Here is an 18,520-nt window from a genome sequence, read left to right as displayed (position 1 = left end):
GCATCGGTGTCCCTCAGGTTCCATATATCCTTTGACAATTTGGAAAAAATTGTCTATTTCCTCTCAAAACAAGACAAAAAATCAGACAGACACACACACACACACAAATACTAACATCCTGAGAAACACCATTGATCGTGATTAAGATGAAATTTTGTCATAAGTTTAAGGTCCTTTTTAACTATATCCCTCAATGACTGTGACTCATATGCTATAAAACAGAATTTAACTCAAACACATTATCAACCAGTCAACCAATTTTGCATCTGCTTCTTTAGGATATTGACCATTTTATGTTGTGTATGCAACATAATATCATATGCAAAGACTGGACAAAACAAAGATATAATATTGCACATACAACACATATCATGGAAGCAGGGGATTAAAAACCTTGCAAATTATTGGCTTGATATTTGAAGGAGGAACCAGCAGTTACAGTAATAGTGTTGGCTAGCAGATTCCATCCAGGTTAAATTATAGACTCAATCATAATGGAACAACCTAAATACTTCCTCTTATAAGCATTGCCTTTTTAAACTCACCTACACTGTACAAAATTATTTTAAATCAGCATCCATTTTTTGAGTAGGCCTATATCATGATATAATAGAAAAAAATCTGTTGCCTTCATTTTTGCGAATAATGAAAAGTGTTGAAGCTTTTTTTATTAGCATTTCTCTGTATATTCAAATCTTTACACACTTTATTTCTAGCATTTTAGCATTATTTTTTAGCCTTATAAAAAGGAAATGCTCAACAGTTACTTATGCACTTGAGTAAATTCCGATTGCTTATGTAATTAGAGGAAAATCTACCCACAGCTAAAAACAATTCCTGTAAGAGTGATATTTGTATGGCCTTGGAAGGCTCATTCTATAACAAGTATCTCCTTCAGGTAGAAAACAAGAGCGTAGACTCTGATTTTTAACATCAAGAGAAAAGGCCTGGAGCTCCATTGACACAGAATAGAAATCCAGTTGTGTGGGCACTGTGAAGAAATCCTAGTACTAGCCTATATACAATTAACCTAATTTGAGCATTAAGCTGATAAAAAACATTCTGTACACCCACAAAGTCAGTTTGTAGCCTATTTTGATGTGAATGGAGTAGTTGAAAGTACAAAGTCCTTTCTGGAAGATTCCTTGAGTCCAGGATTTCTCTCTTGATGTTATTTCTCTGGTTTCTATATTGACTATACTGGTAAATCACAATGATCTGCCAGTGACTTCTGTTTTAGGGAGGATTTTGCTATGAATTAATTACATTTAACATTTTCACTTTGATTAAAAGGTCCCTGGTCCTCCCTCAGCAGTAGCCTAACCGTGTTCTTTAGCACCTTTGCAACTCAAAAATTATTTTGTTGTCATTTTATTGAGTTTTCCACCCATGTATGTATCGAATGAATCACTTTTTTAAGCTTGAATTTTGGTCTGTTTTGGTATGCTATAGGTTTCAGAAAATGGTCAAATCCCCCACAAACTCCAGCACCCATAATGCCTCAGTAGGCCTATCACCCACCTCAATCAATGCACCTGCTACTTGTTAGATATTTGTTGAACTGAATTGGTTCATTCTTAGGAAATGTTCAGCTATGTTTACTGGAGATTTGTTGTAAAATTTGGTTAATATTAGAATGCCTGCTCTTTCACTGATGCAATGTTAACTCATTGAGGTTTAGGCCTATTTATTGTTTGGTAATGAAAGTTGTATTTAAGTTGGTATTTCTTATAGTTTTAATTCCTAGAACTCACAAAACCAATTGTAGCTAATTGTATCCCGTACTGTCTTAATAAATTCCCTGGAACAGTGTAGGACATGTTCCAGGACATTAAGATGAATCAAAAATCACAATGTCATTCAGTTGTTTTCGATTGAGGCCCGTGACTCCCGCCTTTATATCTTTGGCCGACTGGATGAACGGCTGCTGCCTTGTGTCATTTGTTTAAACGACAAGTCCTGTTTGTCCCTGTATTCGTTTGTTTGTTTGTTTGTTTGTTTGTGTGTATTGTTTGTTTATTGTTCCAGCCAACCTGTCGTTGGTGCCGTCGATGCTGAGCAGCTTCCTGTCTTTGTTGAGCGGGAATCGCTCGCGGACATGCGGGTGCTGAACTCTGCACCTGCGTCACGCGGCGTTCCACTCCACGGGTCACACTGAGCCCGCGGGACTCTCTCTCTCTCTCTCTCTCTCTCTCTTGTTCGCTCTCTCTCTCTCTGTCCATCTCTCTCTCTCTTTCTCTCTCGCTCTCTCTCTCTCGTCTCTCTCTCTCTCTCGTCATTAGCACACACCGGCGGTAGATCCCCACCGCAGAACCGGGCCCGCGAGGCACGATTCTATTCCCCCTGCGCGCGCGAGAGAGAGGGAGAGAAGCCTCTCTGAAACGAGCGCCTCACTGGCTGGAAAATGCAGCCAATTATCTCCCTGGAATAAGACAATATCCATCATGGTGTGTGTGTGTGTGTGTGTGTGTGTGTGTGTGTGTGTGTGCGTGCGTGCGTGTGTGTGTGTGTTCATTCCAGGTAGAGGCATTGCAATATAGACTGCAGACATTTTTAACAGGGCAAAGCTATCATATTGTATTATTATTATTTGTATTATTATTATTATTATTATTAAGTTTTATGTAGCATGAAGTGCCATTTTATAATCTAATTTTCTTGGACATTAATATATGTGATATATACCAGCTTCAGTAGGCTATATCTATATCACTGCTAATAACATATAATATATTTATATATCTATCATTTCTAACAGCTTCAACATATCTTCTTCCCTGGAAGATGAGGGGCTAGATGAAGCTGAGTGATTTTTTTTTTTAAGGAAAATTCGTTCTATTTATATTATTTCTGAGTCTTCATAATGATCAGAAGTGGTTTATTGTTATGTTTAGAAATTATTTACTGCTGCAGCAAATAAAAATCAAAGGACGGAGCTTATTAGTTCAAATAGAGTGAAAAATGACTACAGTGGAATTGGCTTGCTCCAGCCATTGATGGCCCGCTCAATAGATCTCCTAAATGGGTTTCATCAGACAGTTAAACTAGCAGGACGTTTTGGTTATGATGAATAGGCAGTAGCAGGTAAACTCTCATTTCATACAAATTAGAATGACTCACAATGATGCCTACTCATTTCACACAACCCATGAATGGATATCAGGATCAGCATTGGGGGTCAATTCAATTCCAATTCAGAAAGTGCCGTTTTCCTCTGAATTCAAAATCTGAAAACTTACAACTGTTCATTTATCTTGAATGAAATAACTGACAGTGAAGGCATCATTCACTATCACAGCTTGTTTCACTTTACATTTCCAACGGATCTGAATTGAAAGTGAATGGACCCCCCGACCCCCCGACCCCCCGACCCCTGACCGGCACCCTTGGTGGAGGATTTCCCTGGAGAAAAGGCGCAGGCTGCACACCTCGCGTAATAAAACACATGGTTTATTATCAATGTGATAGAAATGAAATCACTGGACAATTAGAAGCATGTCTACCCATCATCAGCACCATGACAACAGCTCTATAGAACAGAAAAACACTGGATGAGTCCCGTCCCCCCGCCGGCTCACAAAGGTCAAATCACAGAGAAATAGGCCTACTCCAAAATAGCTGGCGCACCTATTTACACAACCGTTCATTTAAATTAATATAAATAAATATTTACACACATAAATAAAGACCCTCCTTCCTCTTCCTCGTGTTAAGAAGTCACCAGACAAACCTGTATCACAGATAGGATGCTCGTCACCCACTCTTCATACCCACAATGCTTTTTCTGTGCGAGGACACACACACACACACACACACCGATGTTAACGCACACACTCGCTCAGGCGTGCACACACACACACACACACACACACACACACAGTGTTGTGGGTCTGCTGCTCACAGCGTCTCAGTCTCACAGGATGCAGGCAGGGGGGAGCGAAATGGATGTAACACAGTAACCAGCATGTCCTCGGGGGAATGAAAAGAACGTAACACAGATGAAAAATCCCTCTGTGCTCTCTGACACTGGCCCACGGGCGTCTTCCTCTCCCTCTTTTCTCTCCCTCTCCGTCCTCCTCCTCCTCCTCCTCCTCCTCAGCCCTGCGCGCGGTAGGTCAGTCGCAGTGGTGTAAAGCTAGAAGTAACGGTGTAACGGCTCTGTCTGTCTGTCTGCTCCTCTCCCTTCCTCTTCCTCCTCTCCTGCCTCTTCCTCGCCCTTCTCGGCTTCATTTCCGCTGCTTCTCCTCTTTGTCGGCCTTGTTGACGGCGTCGCCGTGCCGGCTGCTGGGCGGGTTGTTGAGAAACATCTTGTCGAGTCCTTTGAGAGCCTCGGTGAGGTAGTTCTGGAGGGCGGTGAGCGCGGCGCAGATGGCGGGCGAGCCGAAGCCGTGCGTGATGAAGGAGAAGTGGGACAGGCAGCTCTGGATGCCCGGCTCCAGGATGGGGCTGGGCCGCGAGTTGCCCAGGGGAGTCCTGTCCTGGGCCAGCAGGTCTGTGAACTCCTTACACAGCTGTCTGCAAAGGGGGAGGGGGGGGGGGGGGGAAGACACAACAAGACGTCAGGAGGGAATTCTACCTGGTATATATGGGGCTTTGAAGGCCGATACTCAAGAGTTTTTAGAATTTAAACTGCTGATTCGGTGCTAAATCTGACCATTTTCATACCAAAAATTCAGTGTTTTCAGTGTTTCCCCCAGAATTTGAATCTAGTCAGGGTGGAAAATCCTCTGAAACAGCATTTAGACCATCATGGGACACTAAATCTCTCCACTGAAACCCACAATACTACTATTACTATTGCTATTACTACAGCTAAGGATAACAATAAGGATAAGAACATATTCATGCATACTTGTGTGGAATCTGATCAAAATGTCGTATTAGAATCAATTCAGGTTAAGGGCTTCCCATAGACTGCCAGTGTAGCATTGATCAATTATACAATACATATGTAATCAATCAAACTGCATCATTATATCAGATGTGGGCAACATGACTGACCAATATCCCATTTGTAATAAAAGGCCAATATCTGCTGCATAGATCTGCAAACCAGTATGTCGGTCTAACCCTACATAGCATGCTGCAAAACACAAAAACTAAAAAGAAAACCTCTCACAATGAAATAAGCTGCATTTTAAGCATCAGTTTTACTGTAAAAATCCAATTTTTTTTTCTTTTTTCTCCTGTGGGAAAACAACTCCACAAGGCAGATTCTATCAGGGGAAAACAATGACGGTTGTGCTGATGTTACAATATGTTAGGATAGGTGATTTCGCAGTATGCCGGTTGCCAATTCTACATCATTAGCTGGTGTTACTGCAAAAAGCCCCAATTACACCTAAAATCACACACGGCTAACTTCCTACACAAGGTGCCAACACAGCACAGCATGTTAAAGGTTCCCTCCTCACTTACTGTGATAGCCATGTCATGACATTTTCCTCCCATGTGCTAATCCCCTCCCTGCGGAGCAATGATACTGTCTAAATCCCTTACTTGAAAAAAATGAGTATTATTCCCTTTACACTGTGCGGTCACACTGGCACCTAACATACTGTACAGATGGATCCACTGTCCTACTACTAATACAACAGTAGTGGCAGTGGGTGGGGGGTGGAAGGAGGACTGCAGCATATCACATATATCACAATCAACCAGAATAATCCCTACTCACATACACTAACACTGACTTTTTACAAAGCTAAAGCAGTGTTTTCCCCAGAATTGTATTCTTGTCAGGGTGGGAAAGCCTCTGAAACAGCATTTAGACCATCATGGGACACTAAAACTCTCCACTGAAAGCCAGACTACTTCAATTCTTTTTGGCAGCTCCATATCTATTCAATGGGAGGGGAAACTCTGAGCTAAAGCACACTGCATCATGCTGTGCTAATTTCTCTCTTGACTTGAATCAGGGTGTTAAACCAGGATTGACTGACTTCTAAAATCCCTTAAAATCCCCCTCAATCACATGCCACAAATTCCACTGTGGCCACCATGGTTCAGTCTAACCCTAATGAATCTTCAATTACATATCAGGATATTATCTCACAGGGTTATTCCAGGTTTCATCCTTTGCACTCCAATGACTGCTTGAAATGTTTGATACAAGAACTTAAGCTTGCACTGGAGAAGAGTATCTTCTAAATGCATAAAATGACATTAAAATGATACCATAAGCCATAAGCAATCCCCTCTCAGATACTCCTACACTGTTATATATCATCAATCTGTGATATTCAATGCATTCCAGGAGTTATTTTGCAATCAAGTGTTGTCATTTACTTTTTTGGTGTACCCGCTTTCCCTCAACCTGCCTCGTCTGCTTCGACTACAGCGAGTGATTTCCTACATTTCCCAGAATGCCTTTCATCAACCACCAGAGAAGCGGCTGAACTTGTTGCTTTCGGCCGTGGGTTTTTTTACGCGTAGGTGGAGAGACCGAGCAAGAGAGCAGGGTTTTTGCAGTCAAAAACTGAGAGTCGGCCCTCACTCGAAACACAACATGTCTTGTGGCTGCATTGCATTCTGGTCTATCGAGGCTGCTGTCGGTGGACGGTGAATCTAGAAAGAAGCCCTCGCTTTTTTGATTCTGTGGGACTGAAATCAAAACCGGACGTTTACTGTGTATGTTTTAGAACGCTGAGAAATATTTCTCCGATCAAACTCCATTGTAGCTGTGAGAAAAATGCCCCACCAAACAGCACTATGGGCCCAGAAATGCGAGGCACATCACCAATAACTGTGTTTTTTTTTTTTCCTGTAACATCATCATAATCGTGCATTACGTTCCTGTAAATTCCTCTCACATACTGGAATCCTACAAGAAGAGTAGCCCTGGATGCCTGGAAAATGAAGCGAAAGTAACGCCAGAGGAAGGAAGTTACAGGTATATCATGAAGAGAAAGTCTTATATGTGGAATTGGAGGTATAGACATAAGACATGAGGCACAAATAATCTCATTCTTAGATTTGAGGGGAAAACAATGCACCTTTCCACTGCTGTCCTTGTTAAATTTCAACAAATCACCCACTGGTTTTAGGCCCACATTCTGCAATCAGACCTCTCTCTCTCTCTCTCTCTCTCTCGCTCTCTCCCTCTCTCATGCATACACTCATGCTTGCACGCCCCATGCACAGGCACACACACACACACACACCCTATAAGCGGCCTAAGGGCAGAGCTACAGCAAATGAGTGACAGGCTGTGCGGGCCGAGCCCAGCTGGGGTTAGGGGAGTAGAGAGGAGAAGCCGCCACCCGGGGCTACACTCAAGGCTCCGACTGTTGTTTTCTGACGACTTGAAACACTTCACTGCTAAATAATGAATTTCTAACAGGCAGCACCGACACACAGTATTGGAACAGGTTTGAATCTGAGCATCAAACATCCACCACTGAGCACACCGTACATACTGAGTGCTGCGTGGATGCACACACACAAACACACGCACACACACACACATACACACATACACACACACAGATGGCTTATGCAGGCCAGCAGACAACACTATGAATGCAAGCTAAAAATATAGGCCTCCTTAAGGGATCTTTGTTTCTGCTTACAACTTTTTCCCTACATGGAAAAACTGAGTTTAGTGAGATTTCTTGAGAAAAAATGTCCACAGAAGAGGCCTACTACTAACAAATTTGACTAATTATTCATAATCATAAACTACTCAGTAATTGGCAGAGCAGCTTTTGTAAAATATACTGGTTGAGTATCAAAAAAAACCTCAATAATCCACTGTGATTCTGTGATTAAATCCACAACACTGTGTGTTTAAAAAAATTCTGTCACAAGGACTGCTGCGCTGTTCAGTTGGCAAAGGTAATCAGAAGGTCCCGGATTCAATTCCACAGTTTAACGGCCATAAAAATTGGATTATATAATAATTATGAGGGGTACCAGCAAAATGGATGGCTTCTAAAAGCAGAAGTAGAGGGGTCACACGTGCACTAGCAACCCCGCTGCTTGTAGTTTTTAATCTCTATTTTCTACAGGGCTCTGCATCAAAGGAGGTTTATCTGTGCTGGAGCTAAAGGTTGTGCTCGTTCATTTACAATGTGATGGGGATCACAGCATCCAACGGATAATGCAGATAGTCCTAATCTCATCCTAATTTACTTTTAATTGCACCATTTTACGGGGTTAATTAATATTGCAATCGAAAAGTTAAAATTGTTCCCTTTTTTCTTATTTAAAAAAAATAAATAGGGGAAATTATAGCTGTAATGATTTTAGCGTGGATTTGGGCTTTCTCCTTAAATTGAACTGGAATGCTATAGCTATAGCATATACACACATATGTATAGTATAAGCTATAGCAGTGGTACTCAAAGTGGGGTCTGGGCACCCCTAGGGGTCCTTAATTGGGTGCCATGGGTTCCCCAGCAAAATGGGGAATAGTTTAAATTCAGCACAATTTAAATCACTATAATTTTCCTATTTAGAGAATATGGATGACTGGGTTTCACTCTTAGGACTGTATTTTTTACCCTCTTACAGTGTAGACAGTTATGTAATTCAAATCAACATCAACAAAAATCTTCCCATATGGGTCCCTGGGACAAAATCTTATCAAATGGGGTCCAGAGGCCCTAATGTGTGTCTATGCGGGGACTTGTGTGACATGAAAATGTGTGCGAACCTCTGCTCTATTATATCATCAGCTGCTTTTCTCTTGGCAAGGCAATATAGTTGACTGATGTGAGGTTGTGTTGGAGTTTCTAGTTGTTATGGGCTATACAGTACATTACATATAATTCAAATCAACAACATAAATCTTCCTCTAGGCCTATACGGGGCGTCCCTGGGACCAAATCTAATCAAATGGTCTCATGTGTGTCTTATTGGCGGTGCCCTGAGCCAACTATAGGACTCACTTTGTCGCCAGCAGCATGTTTTTCCGCGCGTGCAGCTCGTTGGGGTCCGCGTGCTGCCGGTTGAGGTACTCGCTCACGGCCTTGGTGGGAAACTCCGTCTCGCAGATGTAACCGAAATCCCGGGCCAAGTGGACCGCTTCACCTGGGGGGAGGTATGAAAGTAGGCCATCATGAAGTAATGCAGATAATGTGAATAACACGCGTTGCAGCAATGTTATTTAGCCTGCTTTCCTCAGTAACGAATAGTGTAACGAATTCCTATTTAAATTTCAGATATAATGTTACAGTTACCAATTTAAAAAAGCTATGTTGTCAGAGGCTACGTCCCCTTTTTCATCCACCGGTTCGTTTTCCACATAATTAGCCGTCGTCCTCAGCTAGCTTAGATGCAAAAATGGACGAAAAGTGGACTTTCTCCGGGTGGAAATTCTCATTTTAGTGAGAAAAAGGACGACAAGAACATTGGACATCTATACTGTTTGGTTTCCTCGTCATTCAAAGGACTGGGAAGTGACCTAATTTTGAAGGTAAGAGAGCACACCAGCCGTCAAATGTGGGGGTGTAACGGAAAAGTAGGCTAATGTAACGAATAGTGTAACGAATTACTGCTCCCAGGCGGGAAAAAAAAGTAACGGATAGACTTTTGAAGAGTAACGAGTTTTGGGCAAAGTAATATGCTACATGTCTTTTTGAGTAGGCCACTAGTAAAGCCTGGCTGGAAGAACGATATCTGAACTGCATTTTAGAATGTGAGGACAATATTGTCTGACAGTAGAGCTGCAAGATAATTATTAATGGAGATGGGCAGATGGGGCTAAAGCAGTCTCTACTCAATCTCTATTCCCCTCTGTCTCGCTCCTTAGCTCTCATTCTATTTCTTTTCCTGGTACTAATATTGTAAAGCTTAGGTCCTGACCTTTGCAATCCTTCATTTTGGTTGCTGTCATTTTTTTTTTCGACCGAACTGTATTCATAAGTGGACATGGACAAGATCGTCAGCTAAACAGACGCCTAACATCCCAGTGTAACTTTCGCTTTTTAGCCTGTTGCCACAAATATTTCCACGACATAAAATATTTTTTTTATTTTGTTATAAACCCATGATACTCCCCTCCAAGAGAAAAAAAAATGAGAAAATTGTTTGTTGATGTGTTGGGTTAAAAACCATGAGACAGTCACCTTCTACAAGAGATGTTAGTAATGTGACATTGGCAGCCTTGCGTCTTCCAGCGGGTAAATTGAGTCCAATCTTCTCCAGCTTTTCTCTCAGAGATCTTCCACCGTTTTTGGATTTTGCTCTACAAACAGGAAAAAATTAATGTCAAATTGTGTGTACAATGTCGCTTATTTGCTCTGCATTCATGGGCTATATAGGAAAGTGTATGGGTATGGTGCATTTATTCATGGGCATCAAAGGGTAGGCCATAAGTATGCATGACATTTATCATATGTTAGCCTAAATGAGTCCAAATTTGACCTTGTAGTTTTTATCCTTATAATGAAGAGCAAAGATCAAGCAAAATTTGCCAATCCATTTGGAAGCTATATATATATATATATAAAAAAAAAAAAAAAACCCATCAGTGGAGCATTCAGGACCAATGTTCCCAAGCTGATAGGTTGGTGAGCTACATCTATATATTTTCTCTATCTTGTCACTGCTGCACTTTGCCCCCAGAAATTATGTTGATATGATTGGAGGCTTTGGTGGTAAATTACATCAGATGCAGGAACTTTACCGTTATGTGTAGTGAATTGACGCCCCTGCACTAGTTCAGCAGGCCTAAGCTTTGAGAAATCATCCCCAGATCTTGTACAGCCTAATTGGTGAACATCAAGGCCCGTACCAACACGGTCTGAGGCTGTAGCCATACCTTCTCAGCACGCCTCCCAACAGAGAGGCGTTGAGGCACTCGGGCGGGGACAGTCTCCTCTGCACCTCCCCTACAGTCACTTTGTACTTGGAGGTGGAGCTGAGCAGCGACAGGCGGCCCGGTACCGAGCAGAACACCTCGTTTATGTTCACGGTCACTCCACCGACCAGCCCGTCCTTGCCGAGCATCAGAGAGCCCATGCTCTTGGGCGGCATGGGAACTGAAGGAGGGGTTAAGAGGAGAGGAAAGGTCAGGAGGCATCCTATTGCACCGCGTGCCACCAAGTTTTAAAATCCCGTCTTTAGTCTGTTGCATCCCATTTATACATCACCCCTTCATGATTGACGTGGATTTGATAGGTAAAATCAATAAGGGGTCAATATCATACAATCGTATACAGTCAGCCTGTCTCGAGGAAAGAGAAACTGTTCCTAATTGTTTGTGCAGTCAGTGTGGACCCAAACACTCACTCTCTCTCTCTCTCTCTCTCTCTCTCTCTCTCTCTCTCTCTCTCTCTCCAACTTTGTTCAGTGTTAATCCTCCTGACCACGCGCTCCGAGGGCGGCCCTGGCCTAATGAAGCGCCCACGCGTCGGGCATTTGCTGTTATTTAATGTCGCGCGACATTCTCATTACGATATTATCGATTGTTGATTGGCTCGCGCTCCCAAATCGCATTAACCACCTCCCCGTCTTTTCTCCACGGCCGGTTTACTCCCACCAGCGAGGGAGCTTCTTCATCCCGGCTCCCGTGTTAATGCTCGCGCTAATGGTGTAAAGAAGCAGCCAGCTATAGTGCGCGAGGCCAGCGCGAGGGGTTTTGATGGCTCCACGGGGGATAATACCGCAGATTAGCTCTAAACGAGCTCACGAGATCTCCGTGAGCGGTGCCATTTATTACATCAGCGGCTTAAATGCCCCGCGGGGAGCTCAGTCACTCAACATCCCGTAACTAAATCACCGCACATCATCAGAGTGGCAGCGCGGCAGCCAGTCACCGACACACTGCCTGGTAGTCAATATACCGGGATCCGTAAACCGTCTTAAACCTCCTCACCCCTGGACCCAAACGGAGAGAGCTCAGCCTGACCAGGCTTTATTAGAACCTGCGATCCACTAGAAATACAGTTCCTGACCCATTCTGGGTCCCAGCCAGGGATCCAGGCCCAGCTAAAGCCCTTTATTTGCCAGCAGTTTACCCTGCACCTTTCTAGGCTCATACAAATCTCGAGGGCATAAATTCATAACACACACCATGTTAAGTATGTAGGTTATATGAGGATAGGAAAAAAAACAAGATGAAACTTTGATCATCCCCGTGGGGGAATAGGGTCGTTGCAGCAAACAGGATACAGCAAAGACAAATCAGATAAAAATATAAACGAAGAAGATACCAAATGGCGTTATTAAATAAATAAAAGTTAATCTCAACACTTTATAATATAAGCCATATAAAAAGGTTTACAGCATTATAAATAAATTATTTTCTGAAAACATTTGATTTTTGTTGATATTGGTGGTTCTTTTCCTGATGATGATCATGGACTACGAAGTCATACCCACCTTTTTATTTAGCACAACATGACGGTTCCCAGGAGTTTAAATGAGATGCTGAGGTTTACTTAAATCACATCAAAATATAGGCTACAACAAACTAAAGCCTACAATTTAATGATAACATTACTGGCACCATTGTCATTGTGTGCGTGTGCCTGTGTGCGCGCGCGCGCGCGCGCGCGTGTGTGTGTGTGTGTGTGTGTGTATGAGTCTACCTTTCTTAATTACTGATTGATCCAGTATGTTCATTCCGTTGTTGTCTTCAATGCTCTGTTAAAACCAAGATAAACACAAAGCATTATAGTCTGCTGCTTACAAGAGGCTCAGCAAAACCCTGTTTAGGGCTTAGTAGGTCTACGAGTCCCATTTCTAATATTTAAATCGAATTTAATCACAACTGTTTTCACATAACAATCACCAAAACGAATCAACTAGGCCTATTAAATAAGCCTTAATCAACCTTGATTCATTTCGTTTACTTAAAAAAAAGTTAATTGAAGTTACTTTTCCCGTAGCAATCAAGTCTGGTTTATAATCCATTCTCATTCTTGTTCATTAAACCTCCTCACCGCACACATTTGTTCTTCTCATTTGTTCTCATTTTTGTTCATATAAGACGAAGTTTGAAGCTTCAAGTTTAAAGCTTCATTCATTATTCAAATCACCCGGAGAATTATGATAATTTCCTTGTTAAATAGACATGTTGTCATCTCATGTCATTGCCTCACACTCAGAGATAATAAACAAAAAAAACCCCACAATAATTCGTCAAAATAAATTAAACAACACAAACAAATACAGAAAGCCAGAAATGAGAATCTATTTTAGAGGTTAAATGGCAAAATATTCCTAATGGTTATATCCTTAGGGGAAACTAGGGGAAGATGAAATCCTACAAAGCTGAAGTCTGAAGACATAAAGTCTATTTCATTCATTCTTCGGCAGCTTGCTTTGTACATTAGGCACCTTAGCAGCAATACAACACTCACAAGCAGCAGTTTCATAAAAAATAGGCTAACCATCCCCAAAAAATTAATTCAAATTTCAACAACAGAAATCATAATATTAATAATATCAAAATATGATTTATATTATTATCAAGACTAATTACACTATTAAGAACAGCAATATAATAGCCTAATAATAATAATAATGATAATAATAATAAATGTGATATTGTTACAGCAGTAACTGCGTAATGTCCAGGATAGAAATATCAAATGCCATGAAAAACACACAAAACTAATGTCAAATATATTTTCTTCTGCATTAAAATGAAATGTTAAATGTAAAATGTTGCAGCATCCTCCTCACACCAGTCTGCTGTAAATATATATTGAACGGTCGAAGTGAGGGCTTTAATGCAGTATTTAACTTGACACAAGCAACATTTGAGCTCCCCACAGCAGTTTATGAAGCACCGATATGGCAGTTATGATAAATCTGGGTAACATCTTCTCATCAAAGAGGATGGCCCAGGTCTATAGGACAATTTTCTTAGCTGTGGGCCATTTGCATTAGGCTACAGCTGCTGTAAGACTCCAGCCCTGAGGGACTTTACTCACTGACCTTAACTCTGAAGGCACTGATACACGGGCAACATAAGGAGACAATGTAGAAGGCTAACGCAAACAATTGTGACAGTATGCTTTCATTGTAAGTGTTCATTTTGTTTATTCTTTTATCGTTTATTTTCCAAATACAGAGAAATAGGCTACTGCCCACATACATTTCCGCCCAAAAGTTGACCATGTATCATTGACTTAAAAGCAGGAGTTCTGAAATGTTTTCATGTCACATTCGCGAGATTTTGCACCAGGAACCCCCATATGGAAATATTTTTGTTGTTGCTGATTTAGTATTGAATTGTGGAACTAGGCTACATTGTATGTGGGGAGAGAGGAGTCCATATAAAATTGTCACTCTTGTGCATTCTGTGTGTGGGATGATTTCTAGTGACTATTGCTCATTTTGTTCAAGGACCCCACTTTGACAACCACTGCCTTAAAGGCGATCGGTCACCAATTTTACTTAGCCTATTTCACAATGATCCATACCCTCAACATGGCTTTTTGAGTAAAAGCCCATTATAGTCTGCAGCCTGATACTAATCCAGCAGCATTGGAAAATAAAATCTAAAATGTATCACACGCAGTTTAACCCCTGTAGGACTACTTAGCTGTGACCTTTGAACCCAGACTCACCTGAACGTCCTCCATCCCGTGCAGCCCGTGTAGCAGTCCGTCGCCCATACCGGGCTCCAATCCCGGGTGAGCGGAGTGGAGCAGCACGTCAGGCCGCCGCACGCCGTAGTCCCGCCGTGGGTCCAGACCGGACAGCTGAGGCAGCGAGGCCCGGGGCTGGGCTAGCAGAGAGGAGCTCTCCATCCGCTCCCCGGCGGCGTCCTGCCGCTGCCGCGCCCCCCAGGCGCCCTGCTGGCTCTGGTGCAGGGAGTTCAGGGAGTACGGGTCGCTGACGTGGGAGTACGGGTCCTGGCTCTGGTAGTGAGCGAGCGGCTGGTACGGCGGCGGGAAATATGGAGGCTGGAAGTCCGAGGAGGGCGCGTGAGACAGCGGCGGCGCGCTAGAGTAGGGTCCCGCGTGCGACACCGAGCCCAGCTGGGACAGGCGCGAGCTGTGGCTCGGGACACCGTCATGCCGGTCCTTCAGAAAGTGCAGAGAAAACAGATAAAATAAATCAGCTCACTGTATAATAGAACATCTAATGACAGAAACTCAGACACGGAGGCCTAAAGACATCAAGTCTGTTAGGGACAAAACGCAGCAAATCCAGTGGTACATCCAAACAGTGACAGAGCAGCTTAACATGCTGTCATATTTACTGCCCCTAAGCAGCACTGATATTATCAAAACTGGCATGGGTTCGTCCAAACAAAAACATATGGGGGCCTGAAGAAAACAATGCAATAAAGATTTAGTGATAGACGACCATGTGTGCAAAATCCTCTTGCGTTGTTAAAAAAAAACTCTCAGCAATATCTATGGATTCACTATTTGCACAAACGAATTCTGAAATACAGAGTCTGCAGCGGGGAAAAAACTCACCGTGGTGGAGTAGGAATGAACTAACATCTGTATACCGTCTGCTGGTGTCACGACCGGGTTCACGGTAAAACAGCAGGGCAGGAAAGACCGGGTTGGGCCGGGACACCAAAACTCATTCCAGGTAAAAGCCGCGTGTTTGTATTTGTCGGGACGGTCTGGTCTAAAGCTCTACGCAGAACCTTCTTCAGCCCGGAGCTGACGCCGCTCTGAGTGTGAGCACCGAGCTCCCGCCTCTACCCCCGGTATACGGTGTAATTGTTATTCATGACTGAGACTTACAGGAATATTAATGCGCGCGAGGCAGGGGACTGGCGACACACGGAGCGTGAAGGCTCTCGCGCAACCGTGAGTGACGTTTAAATTCCGTGGAGAGCCGAAACGGCGTGCACACAGCAAGAGATAGAAAGAGGGGGACTCTCTCTCGCAAGAGAAAATGAACCGGTCGCCCAAACCCATAAGGAACCCCCGTCACCAGAATTGTGCACTTTGGGGGGCCTTTTAGAGGCAGAATCTGACGCTGAAAAAACACTCCTCACATCACAACTCCATCTGTATAAACCACCCATGCCTTTTGCACAAACTTTTGCACAAACATGCTTTGACATGATAAAAACCAATACAATTAGAGGGTCCTGTATAGGTCAGTGGATAGCAATATAAATAAGGGGTAACTACCAGGGATGCGGTTGTATTCCCACTGGGACCACTCAGCCTAAAACATGTATGCACTCACGACATTGCAAGGCGACGTGGAAAAAGCATTCCACCAAATTGACTACAACATTCAATATAATTTACTTTTACGCACAGACACAAACTAACTGCGTAAAGCTCCTACCCATCTTAATCATTAGGATGAATCATTGAGTTAATTAAATCTCGGCTCCTCTGAGTTGTAGCCTCATTTAACTCCCTATCCGATCCTTACTCCCAGGCCTTTTACCTAAACTTCACCCCGCCTGCTAAACTAACAGTCCTGAATAATAAAGCCGGTTGACGTTTGGCTGCAGCTGCCTTTGATTACTGGCACGAAAACACACCCGAGACACTACTGGGTGAACTGGGGGGTGAAAAGGCGCGTGAGGGGCTCGTGTGAAAGGTGTCACGGGTGAAAAGAAGCGATCAAACTGTATTGTATGCCGGCCTTTTTCTGCCCTCGCGGATCACTTGTAGCGTTGTAGTCCCCCCTTTGCGCCGTGGGAGAAAAGCCATGTGCGGCACGAGACAGCGGCTTCCCACCGGGTTGAGCCGAGGGGCCTCGCGAGCTGCCCTTTCTCCGTGCGCTTTGTGCTCGAGCCCATTCAGCGCGAGCCGAGGCAGCATTTCGCCCCCGCGCGCGGCGGTGCTTTCCCCTTCCTCTCTATGACTTCTTTTTCTTTTAATTTATTGTTCTGGGATCAAAGCCAAATGATTTACATACCTCTGACACTTCACCCTCCTCTGACCCAATGATTCTCAATGAAAGTTTTTTTTTTCCTGTTATTCAGCATCTGAAATTAATTCATGTAAACTATAATTTCGTTATCCATTGTTTTAAATGAACTTTTTTGCAGCACCACTGATTTATTTTATATAGCCTATATATATATATATATAGGCTATTTAAGACCTAAAAAAAAATCTGAAACTCAATTTAGATTTCGATTTTTCAATACCCCATTTCAGTACCATATTCCTATGTGAAATTTCACAAAGGTAACATACTCTATAACAAATTAGCTGTAGACAAATATTTCCCTCTAATTTTACGAATAGCCTTTGCTCCAATGCGTAGGCCTGCAGAATATTCAGAAACATAGCTACAAGATAATTGATACTCAAATAGATGTGAGCGAAAATGAGCAAAATTTATGCCTGAACGAAATTGTCATTCCTAATGGAATGTCCTCCAATTCCTATTCACAGTCGCCGCATCACAAAATAACAGGCCTAAAGCCTACTGGAAAACATCTGCCGTAACTTACACAAGATAACAATTAATTTATTCTAAAAAAAAAACCCAAAAACATATCTATTAAGTCTGTTTCCCCCAAGACACAAACAGCTGGACGGTAACGTTACCTCATAAATATCTTCATACTTGACATTCTCAACTAGCTTCCACAGCATGGTCGCTTCTCCGGTGTCGGTAAACCGAATGCAGCCAAGTGAGGAACGGATGCCTCAACTCTCTCTCTCTCTCTCTCTCCCTCTCTCTCTCTCTCTCTCCCTCTCTCTCTCCGCCCTCTGTAAAGCCAGACAGGCTTTGTGAATGGGGAAGCCCTATAAGGACTCTCCACTACTGAGAGGAGCTATAGGGCAGGTTCAGAGCAGGCTAATGCGTGTATAGTATAGGGAGCAACGAATAAATACATGGAATACATATTTTATTGATCATGTAATTTTCCATGCACAATAAAGAGCACAAGCAATTCCAAACAAAAGAGCCTGCATGTGCTACACACACCAGGGATGGGCAACTCATGGGTGATGCAGAGGGCCAAATCAAATTAGGCAGCTGCAGGGGCGTCATTTCACTAAAGCCTGAGCTATGGCAAAGTCCCTGCATCTAATATTATTTGCCATCAAAAGTTGCACTTAAATTGACTGAATTTCTGGGGACAAAGTGGAGCAACGAGAAGATATTATTATTTAGTCAATGTGATAAATGATTAGACATAGATCACCAAAGCCTAGAGGGAACATTAGTCCACAATGATCCACTGATAGGATTTTTTTTTTTAGATATGGCTTCTAAATAGATTTCTGGTGATATTGCTTGATCTTTGCTCTGCATTATAATGATAAAAAATACAAGATAAAATGTGGACTCACTTGTATATGGCAATAACCACACTCACCAGTATACATGTTATGAAACTCATCCCAGGCATATTGCAAAAAGGCAAGAGAATATGGCCTATAGGCTAACCCTGCAGATGTAAGACGGGTTTGCTGTCCTCACAGAGAAGAGGACAATGGATGTTTCTGAATACAATTACAAACAAAACAGAGCCTTGTAGTACATGGGAGTAATGGAGTAATACCAGTAGTTTTGATGAGGATATACACCTCTCTCTATAAGTATTTGGAATTTATTAACCTATTAGCTTAACTAGCATTTACATATAGAATGATGGGTTTAAAATAATGAA

General features: G+C 42.6%; 1 protein-coding gene across 6 annotated transcripts; it reads right to left on the bottom strand.

Annotated features, from left to right (window-relative positions):
* Positions 1-4,226: 4,226 nt before the first annotated feature.
* Positions 4,227-17,523, bottom strand: tfap2b (transcription factor AP-2 beta). 6 transcript variants are annotated; one of them, XM_071524646.1, is made up of 7 exons: positions 17,448-17,523; positions 14,526-14,984; positions 12,537-12,591; positions 10,766-10,985; positions 10,071-10,189; positions 8,892-9,033; positions 4,227-4,515 (listed from the first exon to the last, which is right to left on the bottom strand). In XM_071524646.1, the coding sequence occupies exons 1-7, from the start codon at positions 17,493-17,495 to the stop codon at positions 4,227-4,229; spliced, it is 1,332 nt and encodes a 443-aa protein (XP_071380747.1). In that variant the 5' UTR covers positions 17,496-17,523. The 6 variants fall into 6 exon arrangements, with proteins under 6 accessions (XP_071380747.1, XP_071380742.1, XP_071380743.1 ...); XM_071524641.1 differs by having other exon boundaries at positions 10,766-10,966; positions 12,503-12,591; positions 17,448-17,495; XM_071524642.1 differs by having other exon boundaries at positions 10,766-10,996; positions 12,536-12,591; positions 17,448-17,495.
* Positions 17,524-18,520: the final 997 nt, after the last annotated feature.

This window comes from Centroberyx affinis, unplaced genomic scaffold, assembly GCF_046629955.1.
Source record: "Centroberyx affinis isolate AG114_WGS23_722 - 3 ecotype Tasmania unplaced genomic scaffold, CSIRO-AGI_Caff_v1 ptg001215l_1, whole genome shotgun sequence".
NCBI classification, from domain to species: Eukaryota; Metazoa; Chordata; class Actinopteri; order Beryciformes; family Berycidae; genus Centroberyx; species Centroberyx affinis.
This window is presented reverse-complemented; position numbering and strand designations above follow the sequence as displayed.